General features: G+C 39.0%; 1 protein-coding gene across 3 annotated transcripts in view; it reads right to left on the bottom strand.

Annotated features, from left to right (window-relative positions):
* Nucleotides 1-22,690, bottom strand: part of PLCB1 (phospholipase C beta 1) — a 682,570-nt gene that overhangs the window by 642,354 nt on the left and 17,526 nt on the right. For all 3 annotated transcript variants that reach the window (XM_029220651.1, XM_029220652.1, XM_029220653.1), the window contains exon 2: nucleotides 22,027-22,104. In XM_029220651.1, the coding sequence (XP_029076484.1) occupies nucleotides 22,027-22,104 (78 nt within the window). The remainder of the gene's footprint in view (nucleotides 1-22,026; nucleotides 22,105-22,690) is intronic.

Below are 22,690 nucleotides of genomic sequence, written 5' to 3'. Positions count from 1 at the left end.
TTGCCAAGGGGAAGGGGGTTGGTGAAGGGATGAAGGGGGAGGTTGGGTTAGCAGATGTAAGCTTTTATATATAGAATGGATATACAACAAGGTCCTACTGTATAGCACAGGGAACTACACGATATGCTATGATAAACCATAAGGGAAAAGAATATTTTAAAAAGTATATATATATATAACTGAATCATTTTGCTGTACAGCAGAAATTCACACAACATTGTAAATCAACTATACTTCAATTAAAAATATACTGAATAAAAAAAAACTTAGCTTTTCAGAGATGCCTTCCCTGAGCACCTACACAGTCACCACCACCCCCGGTTCCAGCTCCTCCCAGTGCTCTCCAGCACATCTGACTTACGATGCAAATAAGGCCGTTGTGTATTACGTAGAAGAACGCCTGACACCTAGTAGGTGCTCAGTAAAACTGTGCTGGATAAATGAATGAATAACAGGATGCACATGCATATAGTACATAGACCCAACCATCACTTACTGCTCTGTGGGTAAAAGGACACCTGCAAAGAAATTGTACTAGAACATTCATAAGGCAACCGCAGGTGGGGTAGTTCCCAGCCACGTGAATACTCAGAGCAGTTTACTCCCACAAACCAATCCTCACTAAATGTCAACTGATTAAGGAAACCCCACCCTCTAGGCTCACCAACTTGTGTGGACTTTCTATTGACAAAGTGACACTCCTCACAGATGAATTTCTGGTACTACAAGAGAATTAGGATGGCTTCTGATGCTGAAGAGCAACCAGTCAGTCTCCAGAAAGTCCAGGTACAGAAGTTTCATAAAGAAGACTGCAATGGAAAACAATAAACACTCACGCTTCCAATATGGAAAGCACTGATCTACACATCTTCTGTTAATTCATGTACTCCTCACAGCAACCTATCGAGGAAGTGTTATCAGTATCCTCTTTTTATATCTGTGAAAACTGAGGTACAAATGGATTAAGTCACACAGCTCACAAGTTAATGAGCTGAGATTCAAGCCCAAGCAGAGGGGTTTCAGAGTCTGTACTATTAACTGCCAACCTATACTGCAAAGGAAGCAACCTAAATCAGTTTTTCTCCTACGCAACAAAAAGAGAACATAACTCATGAGCAAATAAAATGATAAATATGTGGGAAGCTAACTCCAAGTTTATTTTCCCCAAACTTGAATCGGAAGCTGACCTCTTAAGCAAAAGTTACGCTTGCACTTAATTACATGCATATAATGAAATATAAGAAGTCTATACAGAATCGTAAAAGTAGCATATTATCTCCTGTTATTTGTGAAACGTTGCACCATGTACTAATCTATTAGAATAAAATCAGATCCATTAACAATAGAAGTGGACTCCTATTTGCTGCATCAATGTTGGCTCTACACTGTCATCAATAGATGGCCAGTTTAGCAAAAGTAACACTTGCTCTTCCTAATGACTGGCTTGTTGACTATGTGAAACTGCCCATGTTTGACCATTTTTGACCTACAATTATGGCAATTTCATATGGCTCAGCTTACGAGATTCAGGGCTCCTTTGTTTTTCTGCTTAGAATCAGTCATTTCTATTCATGTTTTTTATGTCTATAAAAAGTCAGAGATTAAAGGCTGCCTTGATTATGTACCTAGCTTACCCTTTTAATATAATATGTTTTTCCAGGTCAGAAAGCAGAATAATGCCTACTGCATAGGCTACTTCTTACTGATGTACTGATTTGTTTTCCTAAGAAGTTCCAAGCAATTACATTCTTTTATCTTGCCCAGACCTTGCAAGACTAAAAATTTAAATATGATTTAAAATAAATTTGTAAGTGGCGTTATTTCCTGTTCCAATTTTCCCACTTACATTTGAATGAAACTGTGATTTACTGCAAAGTTATACTTTCAAATGCTTCCCCTTTCTTACCTCTGGTTTTTAAGAGTTTATTACATATGTTCTTTAAATATCCAACCAGAGTACTTTAGGCTTTGAGATATGCCAATTTTTCCTCAGAATGAGTATGATTTTCTATTTATCCAAGGCGGATAAAATAATGTATTGATCTGAGCAGGCCTCCCTAGCTAGAGTTCAGATACAACAAGAAGAGCACATCATAGGCACTCAAAAGTAATGGGCACACAGGGATCCCAGGGAATCTGGGTGCAACACTGGTTGACATTGCCCAGTAGAGGGACTAAATCAGTTTCCCTCTAACTGCCTCAGGCCGTCCTGATTGAGACCTTAACGCCATTCTTTTAATATAAGAAGCCTTGCTAAAAGCTGCCAGAGACACAAAGAGAAATCAAACATGGCTCCTGTTTTCAAAAACACAGAGAACTGGATCTCATTTTCCAAGGCCAACCTGGCAAGTGGGTCCATCAAGCTTGTCCAGATCCTTGGTTTAGGTGACAAAGTGTCTTTTCCTGCTCAGCCTTCCATTCCTCACATCCACTGATGTAGGTCACATGCCCCATGTCCTCTCTGACTTCAGGCATCTAGTTGACGTACTAATTATTTGACAGCCTCCCAATCTACACTCATTTACGAGGACATCTGCAACCTGGGACACTGGCATTCCTTGGGGATCCCAACTTTTTAATCAAATAGAGTAAAAAAAAAGTAAAAAGATTTAAAATATGAACCAAAAGTACCTGAACACCTGCCATAGTTCAAATTCTCTCTCTCTCTCTCACACACACACACACACACACACACACACACACTATATATATATATATATAATATATATATATATTATATATATATTCTAAATGTACTAAAATTTCTACTAAAGGTAGCTAGCAAGTGTGGAGCATTTACTCTGTGTGCTGTACCAAGTGTTTCAGATGTGTGATCTCATTTAATCCTCACAAGATTCCTATGAAAGAGATATATTATTCCCATATCAGAGAAGAGGAAACGGAAGCTCAGAGTGGTTAAATGGCTTCCTCAGAGACACAGAGTGCTGAGCTGGGTTTCAAACCCAGGGAGTTGGATTTCAGAGTCCATGATCTTACACAGGGTATCTTACAAAAGAACAACTGGAGGTCGTGGACTAATTCTATAAAATACAAATAAAGAGATGGCAATAAACTGAATGTTTTAACCTCAGTGTCTCCCAGCTCAATATACATTCGCTAGATAATGGCCTTTCTTCCCTTTCACTGCAGCTCTGTTGGTTCTGTCGGATATAAATGCGCTGATGCCTGCATCTTCCCAGAGCACACTCAGCTTAAAAAAAGATGAGCTCAGAGTAAGGACTGATCCCTTCCCATGCTTCACTGACAAAACCTACCAAACTCTCCCTTGGTCAAACTCATGTGTTTTTCATCCCAGAAAAATGCATGTTGTGGCCCAGGAGAGAAGAAGAGATCTAGAAAGATTTCTACCTCTCTACTATGGAAAATCCCCCACGATCATTTTCCAGAAGTAAAGAATCCTGAGGTTTAATTTCCACTTCCCCAGTGTTCTTACAGATTTTGAATTATTTCCATGTTCCCAACAAAGGAATACTTAAAAAAAAAAAAAAAAAAGGGCTATATTAGGCACAGAAAAATCACTTCAAAATCATTTAGGGAGAGGAAAAAATAGCACAGAAAGCTGTGAGATTTATTTATTTTATTTTTTATTTATTTTTTGCGGTATGCGGGCCTCTCACTGTTGTGGCCTATCCCATTGCGGAGCACAGGCTCCGGACGCACAGGCTCAGCGGCCATGGCTCACAGGCCTAGCCGCTCCGTGGCATGTGGGATCTTCCTGGACCGGGGCACAAACCCGTGTCCCCTGCATTGGCAGGCAGACTCTCAACCACTGCGCCACCAGGGAAGCCCCTATTTTTTTAATTTATTCTTTTTATGTTTTTTCTACTTTCCATTCATTTATTCTTCATATTATTTTTTTAACATCTTTATTGGAGTATAATTGCTTTACAATGCTGTGTTAGTCTCTGCTGTATAACAAAGTGAATCAGCTACATGTATACATATATCCCCATATCCCCTCCCTCTTGCATCTCCCTCCCACCCTCCCTATCCCACCCCTCTAGGTGGTCACAAAGCACCGAGCTGATCTCCCTGTGCTATGCCACTGCTTCCCACTAGCTATCTATTTTACATTTGGTAGTGTATATATGTCCATGCCACTCTCTCACTTCATCCCGGCTTACCCTTCCCCCTCCCCATGTCCTCAAGTCTATTCTCCACGTTTGCGTAAAGTAGATGTGGCACATATATAAAATGGAATATTACTCAGCCATAAAGAGAAACAAAATTGAGTTATTTGTAGTGAAGTGGATGGACCTAGAGTCTGTCATACAGAGTGAAATAAGTCAGAAAGAGAAAAATAAATACTGTATGCTAACACATATATATGGAATCAAAAAAAAATGGTTCTGAAGAACCTAGGGGCAGGACAGGAATAAAAACTGAGAGATTTATAACAGCAAACTCATACCCTTGAAGACTAATTAAGAGTTCCCTCTCTTGTTGCAATTGCCTGCTCCCAGCCTCATTCCTCAGTACACTTAAAAACACTGTTTTTAAGAGCCGTTGCTAGCAGGGTACTGCCCAGGTGCATCCTGGGTTGGAATATGGCTCCACTTCCCCCTCACCTCACAGGGATCGTTTCTTCTCTGAACATCAATGGAGGACCCAAAGTCTAGGGTATGAAGAGAGAACCCTACCTCACAGCAGTATAAGGCTCAAATGCTTCATGTATGCAGTTAACACAATTGCCTGGCTAGGGTATTTAGCACTGCCTTGATATTTCAGGAAGCTTTGGAAGCCATTGGTCAGTTCTTCCCCATTGAGACATTTCACTATAACGAAGAGAGTCTCCTATGATTTGAGGAAACAATTCCTTTTCTGTATTTGATTGCAAAAATGGCCACAAATCATTCCATCATGTGTATCCAGGCCTCTTTGCAGAACTTGATATAAAGAGCTGGCATCTATTTCCTCACCCTATGAATGATTTGGTTTTGCACATAAAATGGGGCAGAAGTGCCAATATGGCAATTTTGACTCTAAGGCCTTGAAACTTCCATTCTGTCTCAGAACCCACCACAAGAACAAGCTGGAGGATGAGGGACCACCTGGACCAGATCCGAGCCATCCCAGCCATCCCAGATGCAGCCTCAGACATGAGAGGCCAGCCATGATCAGCAGAGCCTCACACCCATCCCCCAGCTACCTACAGATGCCAGAGGAGCCCGGCTGAACAAGAAAAAGGGTCTGCCTGAGCCCACACCAGACTGTCAGCCCACGCAGGAGTGACTGAAATAAATGGTTGTTGTTCTAAGGCACTAAGTTTGGGGGTGGTTTGCTGCACAACAGAAGGCGACTGATATATTTATTCTGTAAATAACTACAAGAGATAATTAAGGGAGGAGGAAAATGATAAAGGGAAAATCTCTCTCAATGGACAAAATTTAATAAGGAATGATCAAACATTGCTTTTCCTTTTGTAAAGTGGGTTTATTTACCATATGTTCAACCACACCACTATATAATAACACAACCTGAATTAATCATTAATATTAGAAAATTTTACTTTTTTGGGAAATGATGGTGGGATATAGTGGAAGGAATGTATGTTGGTAATTAAGAGATGTGCATTTTAACTTGGGTTCTTTTACCAGCTACCTATGTAATTGTGCCAGACCCCATTCCCTGTCCCTCGATTACAAGAGAGAAAAATGAAGGGATCAGATGTGATAACTTAATTAAGGCCTGGTCCAATTCTAAAATGAAAGATTTTATGCCATTTTTGTCTGAAACATTAGCATTTTTTACCGCTACATTTCTTTGATTTCTGTGATGGAATAAAACACTGCATTTAACCCTCCAACTAAGAGTCATTATCTTCATGGTACCTAGCACAACATCCCATCTGAAACTGGCTTAGACAATGAAGGAGACTGATTAGCTCATGGATTTGAAATGGTCTGATCTATATCTCAAATGACATCACTGAGGATCTGGTCCTTCACTGGTTTGTCTTCTGAAGGGTTAGTTTACCTGTTAGGCTCCCAAAGTGGTATCCAGAGCACCTGAACATCTTCATCCATGGGAACAAAATAACAAAGTCAGGTCCATACAACATCCTTGCAGGACATGATCCAGCAAAAGAGAGAAAGGTTCTTTCTCTATAAATTCAAGGAAACTTTTGCTTTGCACTGGCTCTGACTAGACCATTTCTGACCCAATCTCTATGCAGTGACATCCAACAGAACTTTCTGTTAGTGATGGAAATGTTCTTTAACTGTACCTGTCCACAGATGACTACAGAGCACTTGAAATGTGGCTACTGTGGCTGAGGAAATGCATTTCTTATTTTATTTTAATTACAATTTAAATGTAAAACGCAACATGCATCTAGTGGCCACCATATGGGACAGTGAAGCTCTCTAATGGGGAAAGGTCAGGTTACAGTAGCTGGCTAAACTAGTCAGTGCCCATTGCCTTGAACTGGCGACGCAGTTAATGCCATTCATTCCACAAAGGGAAGTTGTTCTGCCTGGTGTCCCAGAGCCCACCATTTTTATTTCCCATAGATTAATGGCCCAACTCAACATGAAATCCTTTGCCAAGGAGTCATATTGATATATCTAACCTAGCACAATGCCGTGTGAAAGTCACTTTGGAATAATAGCCTTTTAAAGCTGAGAGTGACCTCGAGGCTCACACACTTCAAATCCATATCTCACAAAGAAAATGGGCTTGGGGTATCAATTGCTTTGCTTCTGGCAGTTATGAGCAGGGCCTGGATTTGCTGACCTTCAGCCATTTTCCACTGTAAAATCAGTCTTTACGCCACAGCAACCAACAGGCCTATTGTGACAGAACTGACTTCATTCCACAGGAAGCTTCGTAATCATTAGCTTATTGAAACTTCCAGTAAAGGATGTTGCCATAGACGCCTGATACTCTACGCTCAAAAGTCTAAATGAGCCTAAGTGATCATGTCAATGAGGCAGGCAGGCTGGCCTGGTGGGGACAGTGGTCGACCAGATCCCACATGCCCTGATTGCAGGTGGCCAAATGTGGCCATGGGGGTACTGGTGACCAGTGTTGCCAGGCCTTTTGATTTTCTGAGAAATCCAGATTTGCATATTAACTCCCCAGATTCTTTAAATGCTGGCCTTTACATTTTAATATGTTAAGCAGGCCAAGTAAGATCTGTCTGCCGGGCTTCCCTGGTGGTGCAGTGGTTGATGAGAGTCCGCCTGCCGATGCAGGGGACGCGGGTTCGTGCCCCAGTCCGGGAGGATCCCACGTGTCACGGAGCAGCTGGGCCCGTGAGCCATGGCCGCTGAGCCTGCGCGTCCGGAGCCTGTGCTCCGCGACGGGAGAGGCCACAACAGTGAGAGGCCCGCGTACCGCAAAAAAAAAAAAAAAAATCTGTCTGCCTGTGAATGGGTTCAGCCACCTGTTTGCACCTGTGGTAGAGATTTATAAAGTCTGACCTGAAAATTAAGGCCTTCAGAGTAGTCACTGCTGCTTGTGCCCATGTGTTCCTACGCATGCCCACTGACAACTTCTAACCACAACTATGAGTGCTTTCTTGAAGCCTGGGGCCCGTTGATCTGGAGGCCCCTTGGCCATGGAGAGGGGCTGACAAAGTGCTGAGGACATAACAGCCCAGGGAAGAGCTGTCCTCAAACACTGACAGGCGGGAACTGATAGGTAAATATCACAGCTCTCTCGCTGTGGTGTGTGCCACAAGGTCCCCCAGGGCTCCCCAGTGGGTTGAAGCTTCAGTTGCCCAGAGTGTAACCTATTTGATAATTCAACCATTATGGGCTGTCTTCCCTTGCCTGTCTCACTTCCCCACTGTTCTGTCCATGCTTCATGAGGTCACCTTCCAAATCAAGTACCTGAGCTTGAATCTTTGTCTTGGGATCAGCTTCTGGGAGAACTCACCCTACAAACACCATAAAGCTGAAGTCGTTTTAGAACTTTGTTTTTAACATCTTTATTGGAGTATAATTGCTTTACAATGGTGTGTTAGTTTCTGCTTTATAACAGTGTTCATTGCAGCTCTATTTACAGTAGCCAGGACATGCGTTTTTTGTTTTGTTTTGTTTATGGAAGTGTAGTTGATTTATAATGTTGCGTTAGTTTCAGGTATACAGCAAAGTGATAAATTTATACATATATAACGTTTTTTCAGATTCTTTTTCCTTATAGCTTATTACAACAAATTGAGTATAGTTTCCTGTGCCATACAGTAGGTCTTTGTTGGTTATCTATTTTATATATAGTAGTGTGTATATGTTCATCTGTTTGTTTCATTTTTAATTTTTCCCTCTAGTCATGAACTCTGTCAGGGCTACAATAGATGAAAATTTCACAACCTAAAATCCCACCTCTTCTGATCATCTAATGTCTCAATATTCACAATGTAGTGCTGAAACTGCTGGCCTCTTGCATAATGAAGCCAGGCCATAGAAACACATGCTCAACTAAAAATAGAATCCATTATGTATATCAGCACAGCCCTTAGTTTCTTAGCATAGCAACTAGTTCTGCCCCATAAAACTTTTCATTGAGGCATTCACTTCAAACAGGTGCATTGTTCACCATGTAAAACACTAAAGAGAAATCTCATGCAAAATCATTCCCATCACAATCCACATAGAAGACAGAAGTGAAAACCAAGAATTCTTAAGGGAGAAACACACATTTTACCACTCAAATGTATCACACAGAAGTGATTGTATCACAAGCTTCCTGTCACACCTGTATATGACCTGGCTCTCTCTGGTTTCCCTGCTGGGCTTATGTATCAATAAAGGAAGGATTCCTACAAATTAATAAGAAATGACATGATGCCATAATTTACCAAGATGATATCTGCTTTTGTATCTACAATACAAATTTAAGATATGAAACAATTATATAAAATCATTTTTAAAACCACATTTGCTTATTCAAAAGTGCAACTAATTTAATGAAATATGGAATTCAAACAGTAACTTGGTCTACTAGGGAATCTATAAAACATAAACATAAGGTTAATAAACAGGGCTTGAGTGCTGAGGACATGTTCAGTAAAAATAAAACAAATAGCTAGTACCTGGAACATTTGGGGAATGGAAAATTAAATGAATCTTAATCAACTGAATATAATAAAAATATCTATTTTGATTCAATCTTGGATACTGAGAATCTTTCTAAAAAATGCTAGTAATTTCCTGCCTTCCTAAGTGCAGTATAGGGAATATTATTCAATCATAGCTAAATAATTCAGAGTCTTGTAGGGCCTCTGGGTGCTCAAGCTGAGTCTGACTTCTGATAGAAATGAGGCCACGGACAGGAAAGGTAGAGTGAGCACAACCCCTCAGGATGTTCACTGAATTGATTTGTGATGTCAGCTTGCTTCCTCTCAGTGTTCACCTTGGCTGCACATTAGAATCAAATGAGGAGCTTTCCAAAACAAAAAAAAAGAAAATCCAATGTCCTGACTGCACCCTAGAGCAACTAACTCAAACTCTCTGGGGCTGGGGCCCAGGCATCAGCACTCTTTGAAGCTCCCCCAGTGATTTCAGGGTTTCCATGTGCAGCCCAAGTTGAGAATCACTTCATATTTTTTGCCTTTTCCATGCACATGCAGTATGCCTACTGAGGTTTATTTTCAGACAAATCTATGAGAAAAAAAACTCAGAGAGACACTTAACTTGACAGATTAAACAGGGTCTTTAAAAAGCAAGAAGTGAAGAGCCAGGACACAGAGCCAGATTGCCTGGGTTCTATTCCTGCCTCAATTCACAAACTGTATGACCAAGGTCATTACTCAAGCTCTGTGTGCACGTCAATGTCCTCATCTGGAAATGGGGATGATAATAGCCCTAGCCTCACAGGTTCATGGAAATGATTGAGTGTGTGTGTGTGTGTGTGTGTGTGTGTGAGCATGCGCATGTACATATGTATCAGAGCAGTGTCTGGCATGCAGAAAACACCATATATGTGATTGCTATTATTGGTGATTATGATAACAATGATAAAAAAAATTAAAAGAAATGTGCATAAACACTACTATATATAAAATAGATAACTAATAAGAACCTGCTGTATAGCGCAGGGAACTCTACTCAATACTCTGTAATGGCCTAGATGCAAAAAGAATCTTAAAAAAAAAAAAAAAAGGGCTTCCCTGGTGGTGCAGTGGTTGAGAGTCCGCCTGCCGATGCAGGGGACACGGGTTCGTGCCCCGGTCCAGGAGGATCCCATATGCTGTGGAGCAGCTGGGCCCGTGAGCCATGGCCACTGAGCCTGAGCGTCCGGAGACTGTGCTCCGAAATGGGAGAGGCCACAACAGTGAGAGGCCCGCATACAGCAAAAAAAAAAAAAAAAAAAAAAGAGTGGATATATGTATAACTGATTAACCTTGTGGTACACCTGAAAATAACACAACATTGTAAATCAACTATACTCCAATAAAAATTTTAAAAAATAAAATATTGAATTAGTGCAAAATGAATTAGTGCATATAAAAAAACACCTTAAAATATGTGACACCAATTACTTAATAAATCGATTGCTCTTTTTTTTAACATCTTTATTGGAGTATAATTGCTTTACAATGGTGTGTTAGCTTCTGCTATATAACACAGTGAATCAGCTATACTTATACATATATCCCCATATCTCCTCCCTCTTGCATCTCCCTCCCATTCTCCCTATCCCACCCCTCTAGGTGGTCACAAAGCACCAAGCTGATCTCCCTGTGCTATGCCACTGCTTCCCACTAGCTATCTATTTTACATTTGGTAGTGTATATATGTCCATGCTACTCTCTCACTTCATCCCAGCTTACCCTTCCCCCTCCCCAAGTCCTCAAGTCCATTCTCTATGTCTGCGTCTTTATTCTTGTCTGGCCCCTAGGTTTGTCAGAAGCTTTTTTTAGATTCCATATATATGTGTTTGCATATAGTATTTGTTTTTCTATTTCTGACTTACTTCACTCTGTATGACATACTCTAGGTCCATCCTCCTAACTATAAATAACTCAATTTCATTTCTTTTTATGGCTGAGTAAGATTCCATTGTATATATGTGCCACATCTTCTTTATCCATTCACCTGTCGAAGGACACTTAGGTTGCTTCCATTTCCTGGCTATTGTAAACAGAGCTGCAATGAACATTGTGCTAATATGACTTTTTTTGAATTATGGTTTTCTCAGGGTATATGCCCAGTAGTGGGATTGCTGGGTCATACGGTAGTTCTATTTGTAGTTTTTTAAGGAACCTCCATACTGTTCTCCATAGTGGCTGTATCAATTTACATTCCCACCAACAGTGCAAGAGGGTTCCCTTTTCTCCACACCCTCTCCACCATTTATTGTTTGTAGATTTTTTGATGATGGCCATTCAGACTGGTGTGAGGTGATACCTCATTGTAGTTTTCACTTGCATTTCTCTAATGATTAGTGATGTTGAGCATCCTTTCACGTGTTTGTTGGCAATCTGTATATCTTCTTTGGAGAAATGTCTATTTAGGTCTTCTGCCCATTTTTGGATTGGGTTGTTTTTTGATATTGAGCTGCATGAGCTGCTTGTAAATTTTGGAGATTAATCCTCTGTCAGTTGCTTCATTTGCAAATATTTTCTCCCATTCTGAGGGTTGCCTTTTTGTCTTGTTTATGTTCTCCTTTGATGTGCAAAAGCTTTTAAGTTGCATTTGTTTACTTCTGTTTTTATTTCCATTTCTCTAGGAAGTGGGTCAAAAAGGATCTTGCTGTGATTTATGTCATAGAGTGTTCTGCCTATGTTTTCCTCTAAGTTTTATAGTGTCTGGCCTTACATTTAGGTCTTTAATCCATTTTGAGTTTATTTTTGTGTATGGTGTTAGGGAGTGTTCTAATTTCATTCTTTTACATGTAGCTGTCCAGTCTTCCCAGCACCACTTATTGAAAAGGCTGTCTTTTCTCCACTGTATATTCTTGCCTCCTTTATCAAAAATAAGGTGACCATATGTGCATGGGTTTATCTCTGGGCTTTCTATCCTGTTCCATTGATCTATCTTTCTGTTTTTGTGCCAGTACCATACTGTCTTGATTACTATAGCTTTGTAGTAGAGTCTGAAGTCTGCGAGCCTGATTCCTCCAGCCCTGTTTTTCTTTCTTAAGACTTTTTTTGGCTATTCAGGGTCTTTTGTGTTTCCATACAAATTGTGAAATTTTTTGTTCTACTTCTGTGAAAAATACCATTGGTAGTTTGATAGGGATTGCACTGAATCTGTAGATTGCTTTGGGTAGTAGAGTCATTTTCACAATGTTGATTCTTCCAATCTAAGAACATTGTATATCTCTCCATCTGTTTGTATCATCTTTAATTTCTTTCATCAGTGTCTTACAGTCTTCTGCTTATAGGTCTTTTGTCTCCTTAGGTAGGTTTATCCCTAGGTATTTTATTCTTTTTGTTGCAGTGGTAAAAGGGAGTGTTTCCTTAATTTCTGTTTCAGTTTTTTCATCATTAGTGTATAGGAATGCCAGAGATTTCTGTGCATTAATTTTGTATCCTGCTACTTTACCAAATTCATTGATTAGCTCTAGTAGTTTTCTGGTAGCATCTTTAGGATTCTCTATGTATAGTATCATGTCATCTGTGAACAGTGACAGCTTTACTTCTTCTTTTACAATTTGGATTCCTTTTATTTCTTTTTCTTCTCTGACTGTTGTGGCTAAAACTTCCAAAACTATGTTGAATAATAGTGGTGAGAGTGTACAACCTTGTCTTGTTCCTGATCTTAGAGGAAATGGTTTCAGTTTTTCACCATTGAAAACGATATAGGCTGTGGGTTTGTCATATAGTTTAAAGTTTATGTTTTTCCCTCTTAAAACTATTTAAATGAAACAAATGAAGATAAAATGTGAAAAATGGAAAATAATTATATTTTTAAGTCTATTTTTATTTTGGTAAATGCTTAAATGACTCAACTGTAAGTCTCCATTTATGTTACCAGAAGGAAAAAGGAGGCTTGTCCTGCTATTAAATATAGAAAGAGTTTGACAAGGACCCCATCGGTAGGATCACACAATTTTAAATTGGCAAGAAAAGGAACTAGAGGTCAAACAAATATACTCACTCTATCTATAACATCTATAATTCAAGCAAAGGAGCAAGACATTGGGTCAATACCAATATATTTGGGAATTCTACTCACAACAAGTGCAAATGGGTTTTCCAGATAACAAGAAATAAAATTATGAACATACAAAATGTATTTCCTCTACACATTCCTTTAATCCAGCATCTCAGACTAATTTTGTATCAAAAGGTACAAATATCCCATTATAATACCTTCATAGCATAGAAAGCATCCAATTTAATTTCTACTACAAGACTAGGAAGAGCTAAATATAAGCAACTCATAAAACTGAGGCATAATTTTGTAATTAAATTATATTAGGAGTAATAAACTCTGGTTACAATGTATTCACACAAGCAATGCTGTTGTTATTTGCCTGATGAAGTGCTATGATGGAGACATGAAAATCAGGTTAATGCACTTACACCCTAGAAATGATTCCAAAGAAAGAACAACGATGCCATTTCATAATAATCAGCTTGATTTTAAAATGCATTTACTAAAAAACCATGATTCACAACCTTGTAAAAATTTCCATTCTAATAACATGTTTTCTTCTATTGCATCTGCATAGGCTAAGCAATCATATTAGCTGTCCTACAGTAGCTAGAGTTCATGGAGGCAAAAGTTATGGGACTCAAGGCAGTGGAAAGAAGGAAGTGTTGATAATAAATAAAGCTTAATCTGGAAGTAGAATTGATGAGAAGAAGTTTGTTCCTCAGCAATCTAACAGACCACTGACTAAATTATTCTCACAAACACTGAACGTTTAATCTCTAAGGATCTGATCTATGGAGGAAAAGGAGCTCCTGGTGCCAATATAGCAGTGAAAATCCAATCCCAAAGTGATTATCTTAGGAAAAAAGACACAGACAACCATGGCGGAGCCCAATTCCTCTTGTGAATAATAGCATTTTCTCCTATCCAAGACTTTCATCTTAAAGCTTATTTCATAAGATGCTTCCGATTCCCGAGGGTCAAAAACCTTTCACCTATGATGCAGTATTTATTAGCAAATTATCCTTAGTGGGAAAGTCTTCTCAACAATAAATCCCTTCTTTTGCCTTGCACAGTTCTGTTCCCAAAACATTACAAAATACATAAATAAACATCTTGTTTGCCCAAACAGACCTAAGTTTCAATGCTTTAGATCAAAAGACCACAGCAGAGTCTAAACAGAAAACAAGTCACTATTACCTTGAAGAAGAAGAAAAACTCTTTTAAAATATATGTAAATAGATGGTCACTTGGCTTTCAAAACAGCACATTTGTGGTCCCTAACAATTAGTTAGGGACTAACTGTTTAGTCAGAGACTAACTGTCCATTATATACCAATAATAGAAGCCACCACAGTGAACCTTAAGGGCATTATGCCAAGTGAAATAAAGCCAGAGAGAGAGGGGCAAATATGACACGGTATCACTTACATGTGAAACCTTCAGAAAGGGGTGAGGTGTCAGACTCATAGCAACAGAGAGCAGAAAAGTGGTTGCCAGGGGCTGGGGTGCCAGGGAACTAGGGAGAGGTTGGTCAAAGGCTATAAACTTTCAACTATAAAATGAATAAGGGCTGAGAATCTAATGTATAGTATGGTGACTACAGCTGACAACACTGTATTATATAAATGAAATTTGCTAAGAGAGTAGAACCTATATATTCTCACACATACACAAAAATAAGAAAAATAAGTGAGGTAGGTGATGGATGTGCTAATTAACTAGATGGGGGGATCCTTTCACAATGGATATGTACATCAAATCACCAAGATGTACACTTTAACTATCTTAAATTTTGTCACTCATACCTCAGGAATGCTGACATTTTAAAATTTAATTTAAAAATTCAACTAATTTTAAAATTAAATGTTTTTTTTTTAAAAAGCCACCACAAAGAGTGAGCTTACAAAGTGCCAGGCATTGTGCTACACACATGCATCATGTTTATGAGCAACTCTGAGAAAGTTACACCCCATCTTGCAGATGAGGAAACGGAGGCTTAAATGGTTGAAGAGATTCACCAGACATGACTCATGGAGTACAAGGCAGAGCAGAAACTCCAACCCACATCTGTCTGACTTCAAGTTCTGGCCTCCCAAATCAGGACTCTTTTAAGAAAAAGAAAAGAAAACCTCCCTGGCTTAAAGTATATACCTAACAGTTTCCAGTGCCTCTTACTAAGGAATCTTTTTAATGCCCTTAACTATGGGGCATCTATATTAAGTTGTTAGGTACAAAGCATCCATGTTAAGCAGTTGCTAAACAAGGATTCTAGTAAAATGAGTTTATTTTAGAGGTGGTTCCAGGATACATGGGTAATCGAGACAGGAAGGGAAGGAAGCCCAAGAAGGGTGTGTTTTCAAGCCAGTTACCACTGAGGGTAAATGGGCTTATTAACCCTGGAGGGCACTAGAGGAAAACAGAAAGCTAGCACCTTTGAGTTATCCCATCCAAGAAGTGAGGGAGCTGTGGTATTTGCCCATCAAACTTCTTTGGTTGGGTGGGTGTTAATTCAGGCAGTGACATGAGCTCCAGAGGCCAGAAAAAGCAAAGGAATGCAAATGCTGGCCACTGGGGTCCAACTCTCAGCCTCAGGAGTAGTAAGGACGTGGGTTTAGATTTTGGGCCATGTCTGCTCTATTAATTTCTTTATGTGAAGGAAATTCATGGAGGGTGAAAGAAAAGACTTAGTCCATAGTTGCTGCTGGTTTGTTGGCAATGATTGGTGCACCACTGCAGGCCAAGCAATGATCCCAGCCCTCCAAGAGTGATACTCACATGCACTTTGCTGTTTTCTAAGGTAAATCAGTTGTTGTTTCAGGGTTTGGGGGAAACTGCCAAATAAAAGTGAATAGAGTTGATCTTCTTAATTTATAATCATGTCACTGCACTCAATTGACTGTTGAGTGTCTTACCCCATTCACCATAGACAAGAAAGTCCAAAATTGATGTTTCTGGGATATACTAGGGAAGTATGTGTGAAAGAGGAAGCGCCACTGTTAAATGATGATTAATGAAATCCGTGGTGCCTGGTGGTTCTTTTGGAGGCCAGACTATTTTTTTAACATGATATTTCTAGGTTTTCTTAGAGGTTTATGAGGCATCATTTTAAATGTTTTTGAATTCTGGACTTTTATGCTGAAAACGTCACTGTCTTATGTAAATATTTAATTTTTAAACTTTGCTTTTGAACTCTGTATAGAAATTTAAGGCTACCATAAGAGAATGCGGTCTATAGTTGTCATTAATAGAAGCTTAATCATTGCTCTACAAGGATCCCAAATGGTTGTCTCGTGCAAAATCATAGGCCAGAAAAAGATGGCATATGGTGCAGATGGTGGAGCCCTCCTCTGGTCCTGGGTCCCTAGAAATGACTGGATATGCAGATGTAAATATATGTCTATCATCTAGGATCATGGGTACACAGAAAGGATTGTACTTGTTCAATCAGAAAGAATGGAAGAAAAAAGATAAATGGAATAAAAAGGAAGTAGGAAATGACATCCCAGAAACCCACAGACGTTAAAACATAGGAGTAGATCTGGGCCACCCAAACAGGCGGTGAAGGTATTAGCACTAGGAATGAAATGGGAGCATCAACTCAGGTCAACCCACCATCACAGCTCCCACCTCCCACACCCTCCACTCTCAGCCAGAAGAAAGCTACAGAAGAGATGGTGCTATCAGAGCTGGCTCCAACAAGAAAGAATGAGGAGCCACCTACAGACAAGACTAATCATTTGAAGAAATTAAATTTAGAACCAAACTTCACATCAATGTTCAAAATACATTATATGATTGCTATGGCCTGAATGTTTGTGTCCCTACCCCCCAGGCCAAATTCATATGTTGAACACCTAATGCCCAAGGATGGTATTAGAAGATGGGGCTTTTGGGAGGTGATTAGGTCCTGAGGGCAGAGTCCTCCTGAATGGGATTAGCACCCTTATAAAAGAGGCTCCAGAGAGATCCTTAGCCCCTTCCACCACATAAGGACACCAGAAGTCTGCAACCCAGAAGGGGGTTCTCACTGGACCATGCTGATACCCTGGTCTTGGACTTCCAGACTCCTGAACTGTGAGAAATAAATATCTGTCATTTATAAACTACCCATTCTATGGTGTTTTGTTAGAGCAGCCCAAATGGACTAAGACAACTATACATGAATTAAAAATCTAAACTAATAATAATGATGGCTATGAGGAGGATGAATAAGAAAGGCTTTAAATAAAGCAAAAAAAATAAAAAAAGTTGAAATGTGAATACATCAAATTTGAGAATGTCGAGTCATCTTTTGTCATGCATAAGTTAAAAGTTAAGAAATTCAAAAGACAAGCCACAGACAGGAAGAAAATATTTGCAACATCCCTAACAGCTAAAGGATTAACATCCAGAATACCTGGACAACTCTCAACACAAGGCAAGGAAATTCAGCAGGTAACTCCTGTAAGAGAAAACAGAAATTGTCCACAAATGTAAGAAAATGTACACAGCTCAGTAGCAAATCAGGCAATAGCAAATTAGAGCAGAGATACAATGCTTGCATCAGATTGACAAAAATTAAAATGTTTCTTAATAGTGTTGGTGGGGATGGAGGAAACAGTTCCTCTCACACAAGACTGGCAAAGTTATAAAATGACACAACTATTAACTAAAATTTAGGATATATATAGCCTTCAATCAGCAATTGTACTTCTCAAAATTTACCTCAGGGACGCCTGACCCATATACTCAGAGAGGGATACTCAAGGCTGACTATTACTCTATAGTTCAGGATTGTTTTCTGTGGACTAGAAACAGACAACTACCGAGAGTCCATCAATGAGAATTTTTTATTGTTAAATGAAATTTGCTCATCCATTCTGTGGGATACGTAGAGCAATTTAAAAGAATAAAGTGCATTCACATGTACTTACACAAAAAGTTCTGTAAGACATATTGTAAAGTGAAAAGCCAGTTTGTGGAACTGTAAAAATAATATGATGTTATTTAGGGTACAAATGGATATAAATGAAACAAACTGAAATATTTCCATAGTTAATGTATGCACAAATTCATTAAAAGGAGACCTGGAAAGATACCATGAAGCTGTTAAGAGCAATTGACTTTGGAAGAGACTAGGATTGGGTCAATGGTGGGATGGAGTCAAAGGCATCAATACTGCTTTACTCTCTTACAAAAAGAACCTATTAGTGGATTATCCACAAAATAAAAAATAAATAATATCTGTAACAAAAAAGATAAAGTAGTAGGAATCCTTCCTTTAAAATGTGTTTTTCCTCCTCTTCCTTGTTAATTTAATTATATGTTCCTCTTTCCCCTCCTCCAAGCTCCTGTTTTAGGGATACAAGGAAGAGCTTACTGAACTATATTGAATTTCTTGGATCTAGTAGTGAGTAGTTTTATTTTTACACCAACCTTGGCACAGAAGCAGGGCATCAGCTTACTATGTTTCATGTTCTAGCAGGATAGGTTTTTGTTATTAGCCTTTTACACTGACCCTTTTTTCTTCTTTAGCTCCCATACAGATTCTTCTTGCAGTTCGCATGGTTTTCACGGCTAACACTTCCTGTGTTGGTTTCTGGTCCTGATATGGCAGAGCTCCAAAGTAAAGTCATAGCGTAATGCAGGCAACCGCTTCCATACTCAGGCTGTACAGGAGCCCCTTCTCACTCATGATTACAAATAAACTGATCTTCTTTTTTTTTTTTTTGCGGTACGCGGGCCTCTCACTGTTGTGGCCTCTCCCATTGCGGAGCACAGGCTCCGGACGCGCAGGCTCAATGGCCATGGCTCACGGGCCCAGCCGCTCTGCGGCATGTGGGATCTTCCCGGACCGGGGCACGAACCCGTGTCTCCTGCATCGGCAGGCAGACCCTCAACCACTGCGCCACCAGGGAAGCCCTAAACTGATCTTCTTTACATAACACACACTGACATAAGAAAAACAACCATGCTTAAAATAGTCATATTCAGAAACTCATTCTTGCTAATTACAGTCAATAAGATTTACAGAGCCAACAATAAAAGGGAAAGAATGATTAAAATAAGCCCAGAGCTGGTACAAAGTATGAACATTTATCCCTTAAGATGATGTTCATATTTATCTGCTCCCAACCAACCCCAAACATTCTTTCAATGTTTCATCAGAGCACATTTCTGCTATATAAAAATTACCTGCCTGCTCTGGTTTTTAAGTTCTTAAACCGTCTGGGCTGTCTGTCTTCTTTGCCACCTATCATTTCTATGGTGACAAAGGAGGGGTTACAGAAGGAAGCACGTCAATGTTCACAGAGAGTGAAACCAGTGGCTTGAAATCAGTGGCGCATGGCACAATGTGGCCATGACAGGAGAGAAGACATGGATGAGAAACTGTCAAACGTGAGGGTTCTCCTCCAGGGCTATAAAGAGAAAGATCTTGTAACAATATTCTTTACCAAGAGCTTCTTAAGCCACTCAGCTCGCCTCTGAGCAGAGTAGGCTTCAAGGGATCGCTAATCAAAGGGCTTCAGCACAGGCTTCATGGACCAAGGAGAAACATGGACAAAGACAAAGGAAGAAGCTCCAGGGAGAAGAGAGGCACATCACCCAGATACCAACACAAGCTTCCAAACAGGGGTGGGGAGGGAATCAGGGGATAAACTTAAAAGTATCACATTTTTTCTTTGAGACGTAACCCCTGTAGTACATGTGATAGATTCATATCAACAAGACTGATTGTCAGAAAAAATATCTTAAAGAAACTGGGCCTCTAAGCATCATCTGACTGCAACATTAGGCCCATCCCTTCAAATGATTTTATGCAAAAACATGGACTTAAAGCTTGTGCGCCCTCCCCACTCACTTGTGGGTACCATCTCTGCTTGCGTACATTTATGCTCCTAATATATCACTTACAGGAGTCTACCTCTTAGAAGTGGATTCATCACTCGTTCTGACTCCAGGACTAGGCTTACAGCCAGAAGAAAATGACAAACTTAGAATCATGGAAAGTTTAATTTTTTTCTTAAATCGTCTCATCTTTTAGATACTGATATATGATCATTAACTAAAAAAATAAACCTCAAAATTCTGATACATGACTGACCGTTGACTTAAAAAGTGAAAAATGAAATTCCCATCTCTTGGCTAGAACTGGAAGATTAATATCCATGAAAAGAAAAGTAATAAAGAGACAGAAGTATTGCTACCACAGTATTTGTTTAAGTTGGTCATAAACAGCATCACAACCAAGAGAAAGTGGTTAGTATTAAAAAACTGAGAATTTTCTACATTTGAAAATAAGCATGAGTTAAAATACTGGGTTCACAGGACAACAGAGGTACATCAAAAAGCCTCTGGTCCTAAATACTTTCTCTTTCTTAAGCAATGAAATATTTATGATTGGTCTTAAAGGGGAGCTTAACTGAGTTGCTATGAATTATTTAAAAACCCCAAAATACCTTCTGTTGCTTTTATAGAAGCTTGATTTACAAGCTGAAAAATCAAACTGACAGTCTAGTCTCTTGTACAAATACCCAACATTTAAAAATGCTCTAGGCATTATAAATATATCTTTCATGAATATAGCTTCAACAGTTCTAAAAATAGCCTTTAGGAGAAAAAAATAAAAAACCTCTTTCAAGCCATTGTTTTATACATAACAGCAGGAAACCAAACAGAATGTCAAAGCCAAAGTGATTAACACACCCAGTAATAAACATGAACAGTCAGTATGAAATCTTACTCAAATACGGTTTTTGACGTTAGCTCGGGGTCTATGATTTAGCCCCATGTCTGTGGCCAGAGATGATTACAGGGCACCCATATTCAGAAAGTAACTCCAGGACCACAAAGCTAAAATCTGCCTTTTGCATGACGTGTTAACAGACCCATTCAGGACTGGCCCTGGGAGCCAGATATCACTGTCTAGCACCCTAAGAGTTTCCCCAGGCTCTACTCTGACCCCAAATATGCCACTGCACAGAGCAGTTTCCATATCACTACTCACTGGTGAAGTCCAGGTTGCCCCCAATGGCCGAAAGCTAAGCTGACAAACACCAGTAACCTTGGATATAGAGAACTAACACCAGAACATGAAAAGGCACCTCACAGTTTGATGCCAGGTATTTTATTGGTTTCAGTATGGATTTAGCGCTCTCAATAAAGCCTGTCCCACCTTTCCAAATATCAGAACTTATAGGACCAAAATATTCTGTGTCTGTGTCAAGGTCTGTGGCCTTGTATGTTCAAGTGCAACGTCAAGTGTATGTTCAAGTGTATGTTCCATCGTCTATGGAAATAATATCCTACTTTTTATGAATATTCTGATCTAACTACCCGTTAAACTCCAAATAAATCTTATGATCTGCAGACAGTCTAGTTTTTAATAATTCAATATGGAATCATCTCAATTGGTTTCATAATAAATGAGATTCTAAATCCATGGTATGGTGGACAGAAAGCTAAAATGGGAAGAAATTCCTGAAAAAGTGAAGGTATAGTCTAAAGGGATCTTATTCCTGATTTTCTAACAAAAAACAAATTATCAAGGCCAAATTCCTGCTGAGGCTGGGAGAACACTTAATAAGCAGCAAAGGGGAGAAGGAAGAGAAAGGGAAAGCCACAGTTACAGTCATCAGGGTCAAAAATGACTTTCTCATCATGTTTCTTCATTTTTTATGGGTAGAGTTGGTGGGAGACTTAACAGCAGTAATACTGGCTAACTTCCCTCTACAACAAATGTAATTCACAATTCCATGTTCTTACCCTGAAAAATGCCAATTGTTCTAGGATTTAGCACATCTAATATTTCAGACCTTGAAAAATCCCAAGACATTTCTATCTAAGATATTATTTTTAAGTAGAATCTTTAAATAAATTACAAAGAGTCATCCATGAAATGGATAGAAAGCTAAATGCTTCGCAAATCAGCAACTAACTGGAAAATGTAAGAAAGACATATCTCACTTCTTACCTTGCTTTGATCTGTCCAGTAAAAGAAAAATCCCTGAGGGTCGGTCCTCAAAATAATTGGAGTGACAATAGTGGAGTCCTAGAAATGTAAGAAAATACACGTATATCAACATATGCCACTATAGAAAGCCTTACCTGTGAATTACTTAACAAGTTATAATTGTTAAGTTTCTCCAAGATCATCAATTATTAGTAAAACTAATAAAAAGTTAAACATGATATCTTTAACATCATAGGATTGCTAATTACATAACTGAGGTACTTTACTAATAATTAGAATATTGGGACATTACTTATAAAGGAAAAGGCCAGTGATGCATGTATTTATTGATTAAGGCAAGTTTTTAAAGGCACTGGCATGTTTTCTACCAAAAAGCTATATTTGGTTTTCCAAATAATTTTAACACTAAACATTATTACATATTTTATATGATTAAAGTTAATTAAAATCCATGCTTCAGGATATTATTTTAAATTACATTTGCTCTATAAAATGATTTTTAATTGTACTGAAGAGAGTAAACACAGCATTTAGGTATTGCTGTTTCCAAGGTAACAGTAAATAAGGTCATCTTCTATATGTTTGGAAGGCTATACACAAAACTGTTATAAATTTAAATTTCACACAATAAAATAAAACATCATAGACAGTCTTCTTAGTTTAA

This window comes from Monodon monoceros, unplaced genomic scaffold, assembly GCF_005190385.1.
Source record: "Monodon monoceros isolate NGI ecotype Baffin Bay Population unplaced genomic scaffold, NGI_Narwhal_1 Super_Scaffold_13, whole genome shotgun sequence".
NCBI classification, from domain to species: domain Eukaryota; kingdom Metazoa; phylum Chordata; class Mammalia; order Artiodactyla; family Monodontidae; genus Monodon; species Monodon monoceros.
This window is presented reverse-complemented; position numbering and strand designations above follow the sequence as displayed.